This window comes from Hydractinia symbiolongicarpus, chromosome 12 (genome assembly GCF_029227915.1).
Source record: "Hydractinia symbiolongicarpus strain clone_291-10 chromosome 12, HSymV2.1, whole genome shotgun sequence".
NCBI classification, from domain to species: Eukaryota; Metazoa; Cnidaria; class Hydrozoa; order Anthoathecata; family Hydractiniidae; genus Hydractinia; species Hydractinia symbiolongicarpus.
Window position 1 is genome coordinate 11,916,139 of NC_079886.1, and position 17,134 is coordinate 11,933,272.

Genomic DNA, 17,134 nt, shown 5'->3' on the forward strand with positions numbered 1-17,134 from the left:
GTGATAGACTTGTAAAGTTGAAAACTTTAGCTCATTGGAAAATTGATATTGACATCTATAAAACTGTTATGAAAATATATGATGCCCAGTTTGTTATCCCGAAGTTTGAGATTCAAATTGATGGTAGTATGGGATTTTCTATAGCTGTGTATGGTTGGTTTTTACCAGAGCATCATCAAATTTATACAGAAAACAAAAGATGCATTCGCAATGTTAATATTTTAGATTTAGCGAACCATGTTGAAAAGGCTAAAATTTGCATTGGAGTACCTGATAATTCAGGTGGACTGTTGTCCCATGCAATTCCAATATTTACCGACCCACATATTGATGACAAACCATATAAATGCAAACAGTTTAACCGCACTCTTGATTGCTTTTTGTTGTGTGCAAGTGATGTATGTTATACATGTTCAAATTTTATCAAAGCACAGGAAAAATCTGCACAGGCTAAAAGTAGGAGGTTAGCTGAACCTGCAAAAGACAAAGCACCAGTTTCTTTTACATCACCACTGAGACTGAAGTTGAAACTTCAAAATCAACGATTGAGATGTCAACAGTTAGAAAGTCAAATTAAGGACATGCAGTCTTCTCTTGAAAAAGCTAGTGTTCATGTCAATCAAGATATGAGTGATGATTTTATTAACATATTTAGTGGAGCCACTCCAGACCAAGTGACCCATTTATGAATCTATTCTGGCAGCAGCAACAGAAGCTTTTTACAGCATCAAAGTCAGGCCGCAAATTCCATCCAATGATAATACGGTTTTGCTTGTCATTGGCAGCAAAGTCACCGTCCTGTTATGAAGAGCTTCGCAATAGTGGTGTTTTAGTGCTTCCAAGTCAACGTACCTTAAGAGACTACCGCAATTACATCACACCAAATTCAGGATTTAATCACAAAGTTATACAAGAATTAATTCGACAAACTAACGATTATTTTGATGTAGAGCGATACGTTGTCATTCTTTTTGACGAAATGAAAATACGAGCTGACTTGGTTTTCAATAAAACGTCTGGAGAATTAATCGGCTTTACAGATTTGGGGGATCCTGTGTGGAACTTCAGTCAGTTAGAAAGAACAACCTTGCCACACATGTGTTAGCATTTTTGTTAAGAGGACTTTGCACCAACCTAAAGTTTTGTTTTGGCTTTTTTACCACAAAAAATGTTATTTCAACCCAAATTATGTCTTTGTTTTGGGAAGCAGTTTTTCTTCTGGAGAAAACATGCAATTTATGGGTCATAGCAACCACTTCGGATGGGGCATCTGCTAATCGAAGTTTTTACCGTATGCACAAACAAATTGATGGCGGTTGTGATACTGATGTTTGTTATCGTACAATTAATATTTGGGTTCCACAAAGATTTATATACTTCATATCTGATGCACCACATCTCATAAGACAGCCAGAAACTGTCTACATCACTCAGCATACACCAATGATCGTAAAAGTACCCGCCTTATGTGGAATGATAATTTGATGTTGTTATGGGAACATATTTCAAGAGTTTATTATATGGATTCCCAAAATGAGTTAAAGATTTTGCCGAAAATTCACATGGAACATGTCAAGCTTACCCCACACTCATTAATGCGTGTAAATTTGGCTGCACAGGTACTAAGCTCGTCCATGGCTATTGCGCTCCATCATGTTGGTGGTCACGATTTCAGTGCCACTGCTATGTTTTGTCAAATGCTTGATAGCTTTTTTGATTGTTTGAATGTCAGAAGCATATCAGAACACCGAAACAAAAGAAAACCAAATCTTGCTCCTTATACATCATGCAATGATACCAGATTTCAATGGTTAATAGATGAATTTTTAGCCTATTTTGCAGCTTGGAAAGAGAGTATTTTAAACCGACAAGGTGTTTTCCTCTGGATGATCGTAACAAAATGTTTATTTCCTGGCAAACATACGAAGGCCTAAAAATAACCACATATTCCATAATTGAAGTGACAAAATTTTTGTTAAGTGAAGGAATGGAATATGTCCTAACAGAACGTTTTTGTCAGGATACCATAAAGGAGTATTTTGGAAATCAACGCAAGTTTGGACGACGTTGCGATAATCCTAATGTCCGGGAATTTGGGTACAATGACAATACCATTAGAATACAAAGAAGTGTTTCTTGTGATAGTGGAAATACAAAAGGACGTTATGACCATACTAAAAATTGGGTTAATGTTACAGATGAAAAATTACAGAAGCGATAGTTATATTATTATATATGTGCAGAATTTTTAGTCAATTTCTAACCCATATTTTCGTTTTGTTTAGAGCACGACTGCTTGATACCTTTTCGCAAGCCTTTAGATTTTGAAGTAAATTGTTCTTTTTTTTTATATTCTTCAAGCAACTGTTTCGCTTTTGAATATGATCGTACTCTAACATAGAGTGATATAATACTGAACAGTGTGTCTTTTGCTACGTCACTATCAATTTCAGCCTCACTGCTGTTTAAAAGAGTTTCGCAAGAGGTTATTATGGTGGAATTTGCTAATGCTTCTTTTAAAATTTGTTCTATATCTATATTTTTAATTCCAGCACTTGATGTGTGAGTTCTAAAATAAGTCTCTACAACAGTCAGGATATCTTCAGCTGGTGGTGAAATTTTCCACAATCCTCCTCGATTTATTTTATCAAAATAAGACTCAACACTGTCATTTTCGTTACATCGTCCTGCTAAAAGGAATGATATTGCCATTTGACTATTTTTGGTGTTCCAAGTGCTGGAGTTTTTGATTTTTTTATACAGCTTTTTAAACACGTATCCGCCAATGTATATAAGACCATGTCGCTCATTCTGGGAAAGTACAAATGGTGTTTCAATAATGGAATTGGCAGCATTATTATTGTTTAACTTCTTTCTCTGTGCGATTAATTTATCTACAAGCTTTGTCAAAACTAAGGTTGATGCATCACGGCTCAGTCCTTCAAAATACATTGGTGCTTTTATAACAATATCAGAGTACATATTGCCGTATAATTTTTCCATATTACCAGTTTTGTTAAACTTTTGAAATGTTGGAGATACCATAGTATATAAGTCACTATTTACACTATCATTGTTTATTGTAAAGTTTTTTAATTCCGTTTTAATCGATGGAGGATAACACATGTTTTCAGAAGCAGTGTTTTTAATTTCTTGTAACAAGTGCAATAAAATATCCTGGCTTCTACTTCAACTGTCGTACTTTTATTATGACTGGTCGTTCTATGTCTCTTCAGTCCACCTTTACTTTTACATTTCTTGGGACAATCTGGACATGAAAATACTCCAGCTTCAACCTGTAAAAAAATAGGCTTTATTAATACTGAATATTGACGGTCTTGCTAGCTAGCTAGCTGCAACTTTAAAATTGCAATTTTACTGAAAAATAGGATATACACCACTAACATTTTTGGCAGTATCAATGAGATCTCCCTCAAACTGTTCATCAGCCTCCAGACATGCCAAAACAGCTTCGAAGTCGTCTTCAAATAAAAAATCAGAACTGGCAGCCATATTTTCTTTTTTCCCGCTAGAGCTTTGTTTTGATTCTGTGCACCGTAATGTTTGTCTCGCCTACTCAAAATTAGGCGTTTAATATAAAGCCAAGATACGCGCTAACCCTTTGAAGTTTGCCGCTCTTCCCAACCAGGGTTTTTCGAGTAACTATGTTGAAATTAAACATATTATAACTATATTATAAGAAATTATAAGAAATTATAACCCTATTTTAAACATATTTTAAGAAATTATATTGATATTATAAGGTATATTTCAGTGATATTATACAAGTATATCCGGTCCTTAAGAAGTTATAAATAAAATATAATAACTAAATCGAAATTCTATTCGTTATTGCGTGAACAAAGATAAATTAAATTTTAATATTCTGAAACTGTGGTCGCTACTACATGCGCCTAAGAAAAGTTTATTGTCTTTACAATCATCGTCTTTAGGTCTCCATCGTAACCGTTTAATCATTAATGTTGGGCATAAACTACAATTTTTGTTAAGGAAAAATGAATAACCTTCGCCTAAAGAACAATCAGGTGCATTTCAAAAAGGCACATTGCCGAACACAGTGAATTTGAGCTATTGAAGACATAATTGCTTTCAGCCAATCATAATTTCTTACGTGCGAAAAGTTACATAATGGATTATATTCCAACAAATTCACGGGGTCAACAACGAGACGAAAATATTATCAGGGTGTCAATTGGCTGCTTGTCAAGGGCTTCTTTTGCTTAATTCTTGCTACAACATAAGTAACATACACAACTAGGTACAAACAAGGCAATGGAAAGAGGCCTATATATGGCAGTTTTAAACATTCAAACTTGTGGCGGGCGAAGTATTGAAAGGCTGCAACTCGGTCACGTTTTCCTTAAAGAGCGTCTAACTTTCGGCTGAGTGTCCTTTATTGAAACTTTTTCAGCCAAAAATGATCTTTTGCGTTTTTCAACAAAATGGGAAAAAAATGGTTAGACGATCTTTAGGATTGGAAAAAATAAATTAGTAAGTTATCTTGTGGCGCGTGGCCTTGTGGTTATGGAGTTCGCTTTGCAATCACAAGGACCGTGGTTCGGTCCACAGCGCAGGCATGTTTAGCAAGTGTCTTTACCACAGCTACAGGTCAACCCATGCCATGCGAGGGAAATTGGGTAGGTAATACCGGTGTATTCTTAATGTATACATTCTGAACACAGGACCCACATTGATAACAGTCTCTCTAACACTGAAGTGGCTATATCCTGTCTAAATATTAGGACTAATAATAATAATACAACACACCTTTCCCGAATTTCATAAATTATAATAATTATGACGTCATCCAAAATTTTATAATGGTTCTGTGCAATTCAAATAAGGATATTCAGATAGGATATTAAATTATCATGACAAAAATGAAGTTTATAGAGCAATATAATATTCTGGTTGGACTTTATTTAGATTTGAAGAAAATAATTATTCTGAAAACGAGGCTATTCTTGGAAAGCTTGGCTATATAAAGAGTTTGACCGTAAGTTTTAGCTCGGAATTGAAGCACTTAACGAACAGAAATATTTGGGAAATTAGGTAATTTGTTCTACCTTTTACTAAGGAACTTCGGGATAAGAATCGTTTTTAATATCGACCGCTTTAATTGAGTTTGGCATAATTAGGAAATTCGGGAGTGGTCTTTTTGAAGGTGGTTTTAGTAATTTAGGTTTACATTACATTGTTTTGATAATCTATACGCAATTATATTGTCGAAATCTCAGACTGAACGTTCTTCTAAGCTAGGTTGCTATATAAAAAATAACGTTTTTACACGATGAGACAATTTATCAGGATTTTCAAGGTTTCTTGTTTGGTGAATGCATATTTGAGGTCAATTTGGCCAAAAAACATAAACCGTACAACTTTACTATCTATCGTAAAGGGCTGTTCTAACTATTTTAAAGAAAGTTGTTTTGACCCTTCTATTATCCATATAAGAGAACCGGGCTCAGAAGAAAAAGCTTTCACCTACTGCCATCCCAACAATATTTTCGCATAAGGATAAGCTAAAAGAGCGGGAAACATGAACTAGCAGAAGGAAGAGAAAAGAGCATGAAGCGGTATAAACAACCTTCGTTAGATCTGGGAATAGTTTACTTTGAAAAACTTTAAATGGTAACGAAAATAAAAAGTTGCTTTGTCGGTCTCGCTCGAAACATACTATTTTCATTTTTTTGTCATATTGATTTAGGGCAAGCTGTAGTAGTGTTGAAGCATGTCGTGCACTATGGTAATGATCACATTGGGACGCACGATGGTGATATTGTTGTGTTGGCAGTCTGAACGCTGCGTCTGAAGTAGATGCGACAACAACTGTGAAGCAACCTGAGAATGGAAAAGGCTTCAATGCGAAGAGCAACCTTCCAGCAGTGGCTATAAAGAAGGGTGATGCTGAAGTGAGAAGTGGCTCCAGATCCCTTCGTGTCCACTATAAGGGAGATCAAATTGACTGAAAAGGGATTGTCGTACTAAATTGCAGTGTTGACAGAACGAACGGATGAGTGGTATAATCACATCTGCACTTGTATCAGCACTGTGGAACTCCAGATGATCAACGACAACCTGGAGAAGTATCTCGTATCTTCTAAAAAATTACAAAAATGTTTGAACGAAGACGAAGTGGAGTCAGAAAGAGCAGCCTCGCCTGAAGTGGATAAGCGAGTAACGGATGTGAAAACTAACGCCTTGGTGCGGATCAAGCGCAGAGAGCGAAGTGGAGGTGCATTGTCTTAAAGTTCTGGTGGTACTTCACGCAGTTGCAGCTCGTCAAACTGAAGTTCAAAAATGGCTGAAAGAATTGCGGAAGAAGCAGCAAACATGGAAGCCTCCCATGCAGATGGCGGATCGCAGATTGAAGTAGTGAAGATTCTAGCGAAGCAGCATAACGCTCCAGAAGTCAACATCGACTACCTTAGTGGTGGTCCACTGGAGTACAAATAATTCTTGTCCACTTTCAAAGTGGTTGTTGAGAAGAAAATGTTTGATCTGCGTAGCAGATGGTTCGCCGGATTCAATTCACGAAGGGAGAGGCGACAGAGCTGGTGCATCCTACCATTCAAAAGGACCCACACTCCGGTTATCGATTAGCGAAGGAGCTGTTGCACGCAAGATTTGGTGAGGCTTACAGAATACTTGCAGCTTGCAGAAAAGAATTAGGTAATATAAAACCAATCAAGTTTGGAGACTAAGCACAAAGGACTCTGCCGTTTCGTGTAGAAAACAAACACGCTGGGAAAAGAATACTGGAACGTGCTGAATTCTCCTGAAAATTTGTGCACGATTATGTCCAAATTGCCAGGAAACACAAGGGAAATGTGGAATCGCAGAGCAATGATGGTGAGGAAAAACAACGTTCAAAAAGCTGCGCTATCAGTCCAACAGGTGTTGGACTTCGTCGATTTTGAAACAACTTTGGCAAATGATCCTTTGTTCAGCAAAGAAGCTGTATCTGAGATAAATTCCAACGCTCCTTCTGAAGGTGAACGACGTGGTAGAAATAACATCAGAACGTACGCATCGAATGTTGAAATTTATCCGTTCTGTCTGAAGAAACATGATTTAGACAACAATGATTCTTTTAAAAACCGGAAGTTGAGTGACTGCATCACGTTTCTGATGAATAAAGACTGTGTTATGGTAGCCTTCCATCTGGTCACGTGGCTCAGAGTTGCAGAAGAAAGAAACGTTGGAAAACGTGCAAATTGTAAAATCCTACCAGTCTTCATGGTGTCCAGCCGAATCAGACGAGGAATTCTAGAGGAAACGAAAAAAAGCAACTGAGCCGATAAGAAAACAGGTACTTGTGACGTCATCTTGGGCAAGTTATTTGCGTGCTATCAATGGTATCGACGCAGGATTTCAAGTAAAATCATGGACGTCAGAGAATAAAAAATGGATACGATTGCCGATCACTTTTAGTAAAAGCAGCATGTTTATCAACGATGATGTTGTGCCAACGTTGATTAAAAAAAAAGGTTTAAATAATCCTAATCGTTTAGCTGTTGAGTGACAAACAAGATGTCCAGATTGACATTCTAGTTGGAGGAAACTGTCGAGCAGTCTTGGAGATAGTACCTTCGCAGAATGACTGACCGTATGCATAGAGGTCAATTTTGGGTCGGTGTGTTGTTGGGCCAATGTCAACGATGGTTGGCGTCAACGTCAAAAAAAGAACGTAAAGCTTGTGGAAAATCGTTGGATGGCAGAAAAAATGTCAAAAAATGCGCAGTTTTACCAAGATTACAAAGTCTTCATGTAGAATGTGATGCAGAACAGATACGCAAGGAAGGTCACTAACGTTTATCCGCATCATAGAGTGTACATCCGACCAAACCTGGAAATATCCGTGTTGTGTTCGATTGTAGTTCGGAATTTCATGGACACTCCCTCAACAACGAATTGCTTTCTGGTCCATATCTGACAAATCAAACCAGATTTCGTCAAGAAGTTGCGTTCATGGCAGATGTGGAAGCTATGTTTTATCAATTTAGAATACATCCACATCAACGGGGGAGCGTGCAGTTTTTATGGTGGCCTGATGGCCACTTGAACAGCGAATTTCGTTGAACTTTGTCACCAAGCTGCAGAATTAGGCTTTACGCAAATCAGCAGTCGACATGAAGCATTGAGTGCTGAAGCTGCATTCACAGTTAGATAGTTTCTACGTAGATGATTGCTTAAATCGAAATCAAATTTTAATTTAACAATTGAGTTGATCAAGAAAGTTGTGGAAATGTGCAAGTATGGTGGATTTAAGCTGACTAAATTTATCAGCAACAACATGGAAGTTCTTCGCAGCATTCCAGACGAGGAAAGACGTAAGGGAGCAAAAGACTGTGACTTGTCTCTTAGACAGATGCCGTTGGAAAAAGCCCTGGGTGTACATTGGCGCTACTAGAATGCTACGTTATCCTTCAGAATAAATTTGAAGGACAAGCCATCAACACGCAGAGGGTTACTGGCAACAATCAGTTCTATACATGATCAACTTAGCTTGGCGTCCCCGTATCTGCTGAAAGGAAAACATATTCTCCAACAGTTATGTAAAATGGATATTTTAAGGGATGAAATAATGCCTGAAAGTACAAAATTATTATTCGCTCAGGGAGCGATCAACATCTCGAGATGCTTCAAACCAAAGGATTTTTTGAAAGAGTGATTGATAAGTTACTTAGAGAAAGAATTGATACAGATAAGATGCAATTTGGTTTTGTTCCAGGGCGTGGCACTACAGATGCAATATTTTACTCCAACAGCTTCAGGAAAAGTATTTAGGAAAAGGAAAGAATCTCTATTTTGCCTTTGTAGATTTAGAGAAAGCTTTTGATAGAGTGCCACATAAAGTTATTTGGTGGGCTATGAGAAAATTAGGTGTGGATGAGTGGCTAGTTACGATGGTACAGTCTATGTACAGCAATGCTAGAAGTCGTGTCAGGATTAACGATTCACTTAGTGATGAATTTAGTGTAAATGTTGGTGTACATCAGGGTTCTGTCCTTTGTTGTTTATTCTAGTCTTAGAAGCGCTGTCGATGGAGTTCAAAACAGGTTGTCCATGGGAGTTATTGCATGCAGATGATTTGGTTCTCATAGCAGAGTCGATGGAAGAACTAGTTGAAAAGTTTGAGAAGTGGAAGAAAGGACTAGAAGAGAAAGGGCTAAATGTAAGTCTAAAGTCATGATTAGTAGCATTGCAGCCAAGTGTGACCTTGTAGTTGGAAAGTGGCCTTGTGGAGTTTGCAGGAAAGGGGTTGGTAGTAACTCAATTTTTTGTCAGACTTGCAAGCATTGGGTACATAAGAAGTGCAGTAGTATTAGTGGAAGGTTAAGAGCTGACATTCAGTTTGTATGCAAGCGTTGCAAAGGTGAGATTATAGAGAATGAAGTATTTCCAGCTTTAATGATTGTACAACAGTGGCTCGTTAGGAATAGTTGAGAACTTCTGTTACTTAGGTGATATGTTGGGCAGTGAATGGGGTGTTGGAAGAAGTGTTACTTGCAGGATAGGTTCTGCTTGGAAAAAGTTCAGAGAGTTACTTCCTTTGTTGACTAGCAGAGTCCTGTCAATTGAGGCAAAAGGTAAGTTGTATGAGGCCTGTGTAAGAAGTGTTATGTTTTACGGTAGTGAGACATGGGCAGTGAAGCAGGAAGATCTTGACCGTTTAGAAAGGAATGATATGAGAATGTTTAGGTGGATGTGTAACGCCAGTCTGAGAGACAGAAAGAGTTCAGATGAGCTAAGAAGCAGGCTAAGTCTCCGTAGAATTAAAGATGTTATCGAGATAAGAAGATTGAACTGGCTGGGGCACTTGGAAAGAATGGAGGAGGATAATTGGGTAAGAAAGTGTAGAGACTTGATAGTTCCTGGGGCAAAGCCCAGAGGCAGAAGGGGAAGACTTGGCAGGAGGTTATATGGACAGACTTGATACAGAGGAAGTTGAGTTTAGATCTAACACAGTTTAGATCAGATTGGAAGAGGGTCATTAATATACCCGTCCAACCCATGCTAGCATGGAAAACGGACGTTAAGCCGAGAATGATGATGATGATGTTTGTGACAGTATGTGTTGGTGCGCAGATGTGTAGAGAATTTTGTAGCTAGTATGTTTTCAATTGGATTTATATTGTTTTTATATTTCTCGTTTGCTTGAAATTCGATGATGAGACCGAAACAGACAATGAATGCAAAGAAGTGGTTGGTGAAGGCGGTAAGGTTTTAGATGAAGACGAGGATAAAGACGATGACATGGTAGAAACGATTCTTGGTTATTGAAATCTGAAAGATAATTAACTCCTATGTATACGGAGTTGTCGCACTCGAGGGCTAAAATATGCTGATATCGGCAGCAAAAATCTGAAAATCATAAGGCAGAACCACATTTTTTCAAAATTACCCAGGATTCCTTGACGTTGTCCAATATATTGGCTAGCGCTGAAACTTGTGAACGGGACGCGGTTGGAAGCTAAGGAATCGTTGCTTGAAACTGAAGACATGCAAAGAAATGCCATGAGTAGTGCAAGGGAAATAAGAGGAAGCCTTAAGTACTTTTTTTTATTAGATTTACAAGAATTTGAAGTACCCCACAATGAGAAATAAAATACAGAAACGCCTCTCTAATGTCTGATGATGAGGGATGGTCACATCTGAATAATATTTATTTTGTGATTTAATGGCTACCTAGCTGTTACTAGCTGCCAGCACTCCAGGGACACATTTGTTATTAAATAATTAAGTGATAAAGTACAAGAGCTAAATATATTATTTTTATGTAGCTAGCTACACAAAAGATTTTTCAAGGCATTCTGTCATTTTAAATAAAGATAACCAGCTAGCTATGCAAGGCATTGCATGTTGGTTAAATATGTAGTCACGACAAATTGTTTGAATTAATTTAATTAATCCTGAGAATCACTTTGAATGTTTTCTGTACACATGGCTTGTCAAAATTGATATGCTGTCAAACATCAAACTGTTTTAAAAACATATAATACTAAGTTTCAAGTCATTATTTAAATTTCAACTGAAGTATTAGGACTTTTACTTAGTATAGTTTTAGCATAGTTTTTCATACCGCTGACACCAAAAGGGCTGCAGGGACTAATCGTTTTGAAATTAATTTATAATATTTTAATAACAAACTTTTTCTCTTTATGTGTTTTTATTTTCCTGCAAAAGTTGTTGCATAGCTTATGTATATGGCATTAGGATAAGGACGAAAAAGTTACTGTGGGACATGGTTTTTAAACCTTAAACATCTCCAGCGAGAAATTTGAAAACTAATTAATGACAAAATCGCAAGTTTATCTTAAAAAAAATTAATTTTTGTTAATGTGAAAGTAACCCACATGAAAAGTTTCTGATGTTTTTTATGAAGAAATCTTCCATATTACCCATATGGGTAATGAATTTTCCTGCAGGTGTTCTCAAATATGTGTAATATAATTTAAAAAACTGTGATGTAATTTTCCTCATAAGTTTTGACTTTTAACCCAGCTAAAAAAATCAGCCTTGTCCTTTCATACTTAGCCTACAATCGTTGCCAAGTGTTGAGACACTTTTTAAAATAGCAATAATACACAGATCACCACCACCGCACCCCCAGTACAATGTTGATTTCCGAGTTTTGTCACGCTCGTAGTATGCTGCTATGGTCCTGCAACATTGTGTAAAGGGGGGAGGGGGCAAAATATAGTAAGTCTGGTTTTATTATCTTTTCTGTCATTTATTGTCATTTTTTGCATTTGTCTCAACTACTTTTGGCAACGATTGCAGCTATAGCAATCCTAATGCTAAATCTAGCTATAGGGTAGCTAAGCTACCTGTAAGAACAACATTAACACAAACCCAGTGGTATTTTTGTAAAAAGTTCCAAATTTTATTGGTGCATTTCTTGCGCTTATGAGTGTAATCAAAGTGCTCTGTACGTGAATCCTTAAAATTTGTGTCATTGGCTCACTCTTTACGAATGATACCACGTAACAAAGAAACCGTGCTTTGCTATTTCCCGTAACCTATACCGAGATTTGGTTGTGATATATATCAGAATTAATTGTCTTTAAAGAAGGTAATTTTTTTAAAGTAAAGCTAGCAGGATGTTATTTACATTTTAAGGTGCGAAAGAGACAATCCAGACTTCGTAGATGATTACGAAATAGACGAGGATACGGATACTGATAGCATTTTAGAAGAAGGTTGTAATAAGGAGAGAGAATCTATTCATTGTCAGTGCACATTCGCAGTGCTCGAATTGCGCCTTGAAGTTAAGTGTGGTGTTACACTTAATCAGTCTCAATATGGGAAGTCAACTGTGATATCGTTTTCGATGTGTCAAAGGTATAACTTATATAACGTATAACCATTTTCACGCCCAGGTTGAATTTCCAAAACTCTTGTCATATGTTTGTAAACTGTAATATGTGTGTGCATTCTTCTATTAGGATGTGAATACGTTTGGTCATCTCAACCGACATGGAGGGGAACCAAAGGTGTTGGTAACCTTTTAGCAGCTGTAATGGAACGGTCTGCTTTATCTTGAAGTTTATTGAAAATTCGACATATTACAAACACCGTGGAAACTATATTTTATAATGAAGCTAAATACCGGAAGGGTCAGACATGGACTCGGCCGCACACGAAAAGCCAGTAAAAGTAGTACCGCAACCAGTAATGGTAAATGATTGAGAGCAGATGACTGAACAAGTCAACACAACTCTGTTTGAAGTATTTCACTTGTTGAAAATAAGCTATTTGTATAGATCTACTTTCTTTAAAATGGAGAAAATGATTGTTGGTAGACAGTTAGCGATTCTTGACTACAACATCAACGTCAACCGTTAACAGGTAAAGTTACGTTTTTATAGGATGGGAGTAAAAACATATACATATTTATTTATCCATACAAATATATATTTAGAAATACAGTATTGATGCCTCTATTCAAAGTCGCGTATTCGAAACCGAATCGATAATACAGAGAAAAATTTGTAAAAAGAAGACAAAAGTTAAGTAATTATTCGCAGACTCATGAAACCAGTTTCTTTGTACGCGAAATGCTACAAAGAAAAGTCGTCCTAAACGAAAATGCTCATGTAAGATTGCTGCAGAAAACAGAACACTGAAAGAAGAAATAAAGGACTAATAATACTTCCTTGATAATTATAAACCTTGTTCCCAGTCCCAAATTTCTATTAATAAAGCTACTTTAGTTAGCGAACAAAGAGAGGCACAGGGTCCGCGGTTATTTTATTTAAACTTTTTATAACTATATTTTAACCTACTGTAAATATTGTTAGAAAAGTGCAACCTCGTTTCTAGTACTTTTTCTTTATTATTCTAAACTCAAGGAATACAGAAAAATGTACCAAGTGTGATGTTGTTCGTAATTTACAATATAATATTCAGTTCAGTTGTCCAAGAAAAGAATTTTCCTCACCATATTTAAAGCCATTATATATGCCATCCCCACTCGGATATTCTTTACGTATTCTGGGCACGACACAAGATGGTATTACCCTACAAACGCCTTTTTTTCCAAGTGGTTATAAATAAACCAACAGAATTGGTATGCCGCATACTGACAAGATCTAAAAACCTTATCCTCGATAAAATACTATCCTATCAGGACATTTCATCAGTCTTTGCGACTTCTTGTTAGAATCTTTGTCCCTTTTTTCGAAGTCCAGGGTTTTCCCGGTCGTGAAAAGCAATTAATGCTGTCCACAGATTGTTCTTTAAAATCACCACGGCGTTGAACTCTTCCTGCTCTGTTATACATTTCTTACCTGAAACACAATAGAAATCTTGTACGCAGGCGAATGTTTGTAATACAACCAGTAGAAAAACGTGTGTCTATAAAAAGGTGAAATTTTATATGTACCTTGTAGCTAGTTGTCAACCTTATTACAGCACAAACATTCAACAGCAGGAGGCATCCTCTCGCACTTTTCACATAGGCACCACTTCTGATCTATCTGTGTGGGAAAGGTAGTCGGTGCTTCTCACACATAGTGGGATTATAATAGGGAATTTGCTGTTGATTATCCGGTCGTTCTGGCTCAAACTGAAATCCAACAAGACGTATGATATACGCAAACAACCTCGCGAATAAAGTTTACAAAAAGCTGTCTATCAAATTGGGATTTTTGTTACGAAGTTAGACACGACATATTTTACTATTCAGATACGTAATAATATTTGTTATACACTTATTTTTCAAAATTGATTTGTGAGACCTTCCTGAACGGAAAATTCCTAGAACTTTTAATTTTCGATGGGTCCGTCTTGGGTGAACCGACTGACAGGAAGAAGAAAGACCACAAACCCACAAACCCCAAAATTTGCGAAATTCATTAATTCAGTTAATTCTGCCTACATTCACTTTTAAAAAGTTTGGTGGAAACACCTTTATTTACTAGGTAGTTAAACAAGTGTTTTGAACACTTGTCTTATCTTTTTAAAAAAGAAAAAAGAAAAAAAAAGTAAAAATAGTTTCCAAGATGAGATTCGAACACACGACGACTCCCGTGTCGGTGCTCAGAGAAGCAAAAATTTCCATTCTTGTAGGACACATTTGCGTTTTAATACAAGCTCACGAGCTTGTAATAATTATGATTACATTTCTGTTTATAAGCGACATGATTAATAAACTAACCAGGGTTAATAGATAAATCCTGCAGTTTAGTAACGTTTAGTAAAGATGTGGACTGAGAATGGCATGGTTGTTGTAAATAAAGACTGATAAATGTTGAAAAGACAAATTTGGCTGGATTGAAAGGCTTAAAGAAACTAATGACGTCCAGTAGTTTCGACGGAAGGATTCCGACGGCACAGGCATACATACAAAACAGTAACGTGCGTAATGTTATCCAGTCATGTTTATCCTCTATATCAAACGTTATCAAACGGTATCATGAGACATCCATATACTAAATATACTTGTGTAGTACAAGATCGCATTAAAAAAAATACAAGAATCAAACAAACATGAAAGATTTAAAGATTAAAGGATACGAGGTATCAACGCGATGTATGCTCCTCCAATTTGACGACGGTGCATTTAACCAAGCGTATATTACTATACCACCAGATTCTAATCCTACAGCAATAACATACCTAAAACATGAGCAGAAAATAATATTTAACGTTAACTGATAGCAACCGGTTTGTACAGGGAATCTGCAGCGCTGATTGGCTAAACAGCCTTAACGATGGCTTTACGCATATACACTATCAACTGTTTCATCTATCTCTTCCGTGAAATATTACTCTCGGTCAGCGTACCGACCTCATAAGCCCGGTCTATACTTTTGACCTCGGGTAATATCGGGTAGTACTCGGAATAGATAGACAAAACAGTTTACATTTTATTAAATTCATTAGCTGATAAATATTTTCTTTGGGTTTGTGGAAACCAGGATTATTTTCTTAAGATTTACTTGCCCTTGGGCCAGCAACAACCTCTTTTAATCTTATTCGCGAAGGAAGTTGATATATTTCGGCTGTAAGCGCCATCTTCAGTTCAATAAAAGTGGTTAAAAGTTAAATGAACTTGTTAAACACGGCTTCTGTACTTATCTTAGTGTTTAATAACGGTTTGATTTCTCTGATTAATAAGGCTTCCAAATGTTAACAAATATTGATCATCACGGTTAGTACTGGCAAGAATTCTGACACAAGTCACATCAACAGCTTGGTGTAGACAATTAACGAAATGGAAACGGGAAATTACGATCATTTTTGTGTTCTCTAAATGGTGTGAATTAATGTCGGCTCTTTTGGTCACCATAGCAGAGAAACATCCCGGGCACGTAATTTTATACACTAGTGCACCGATATTTTTTAGTTGATTAACAGATTTGTCAGTAACTGTTCCTCTATACTGAATTCTGATTGAAAATATCTTTTCCTTTTCTGGTTTGTTGGAATCAACGTCGTTTTTATTTTCTGTAGGTATTATTAATTTTTTTAGTATAGTAGAAATAATCGGGTTATAGAAATCGGATGGATATTGCTTTCTCTTTAGAACAACCTTCACTTTTTCAAGACTTTCGTGAAAAGCTGTTTAATTGCTACACGTTCAATATGCTCTACGTATGAATCCGTCGACTACTGAACGCTTGTACCGTTTCGCTGCAATAGCATAAAAATTCCTAATTAAGCAAGTATCAGTTGGCTTACAATACCAAGTCGATCGTAATTCGCTTTTTGTATAAATAACATGTATATCCAAGAAAAGTATTCTACCGTCTTTTTAACCTTAAGTGTGAACTTCAATTGCTTTAATGCTATTTGCGTTGATAGATCTCAGCATGTGATTCATATAGCGTTGAAAAAGTTTAGCATCATCTCGAATAACAGGTTCGTACTTTGATAGCCAAATATTAGCAAAAAGAGGTGCAGGTGGTGATTCCATTGATAAACCATCGATTTCACGAGAATGATTATCATGGGTCAACATTTTAACATTAGTAGTAACTAACTCTGTTAATGTGATAACCGTTTTTTTATCAACTGGTGTTTTTTTATATTTTCTAGAATAAAGGATATCCATCATCCAACATCATTATATACGTTTGTATGTAGTGATGTTACATCGAATGAAATAATCACTTCCTCCTCGTCAGGAGTGACTTCTTTTAGACTATCCACTGTCAGCTTCGATAAACAATTTGTTTTCCCTTGTGGAATGGCGGATAACCATATTGTAACTTTCTCAGCAATTTTATAAGGTGAACCAGGCATTATAATATTGGCCTAACTGGTACATTCTGTTTGTCTACTTTGGCTAAACCATAAAGGCGAGGTAATTGATCACCAATAGATTTTAGTTTCTTGAATAGTTTTTCATCAATTTTATTACGTTGTAAATCATTAAAAACATTATTAATACGTTCCTCTTCTTTAATGAAAGTATCTTTGCGTTTTTTTCTTGTGACGTGATGTGTTTCAACTTGACTAAGTTTTAAAATGTCTAATAACTTGGTCTTTCACTCTTCATTACACATATTCTGGTACTATTGCAAATGGAACAGCTAACAAGTTGTTTTCTTTCATTCATGATTTTTGTGTCGTGATTAAATTTCTAGACATATTTTGATTA

At 36.5% G+C, this 17,134-nt stretch overlaps 1 protein-coding gene across 3 annotated transcripts in view; it reads right to left on the reverse strand.

Moving 5' to 3' along the window:
- Positions 1-3,826: 3,826 nt before the first annotated feature.
- Positions 3,827-17,134, reverse strand: part of LOC130622135 (elongator complex protein 2-like) — an 81,138-nt gene continuing 67,830 nt past the window's right edge. For all 3 annotated transcript variants that reach the window (XM_057437548.1, XM_057437547.1, XM_057437549.1), the window contains 2 exons: positions 15,046-15,147; positions 3,827-3,994 (listed from right to left, as the gene is read on the reverse strand). In XM_057437548.1, the coding sequence (XP_057293531.1) occupies positions 3,850-3,994; positions 15,046-15,147 (247 nt within the window). In that variant the 3' untranslated portion in view covers positions 3,827-3,849. The remainder of the gene's footprint in view (positions 3,995-15,045; positions 15,148-17,134) is intronic.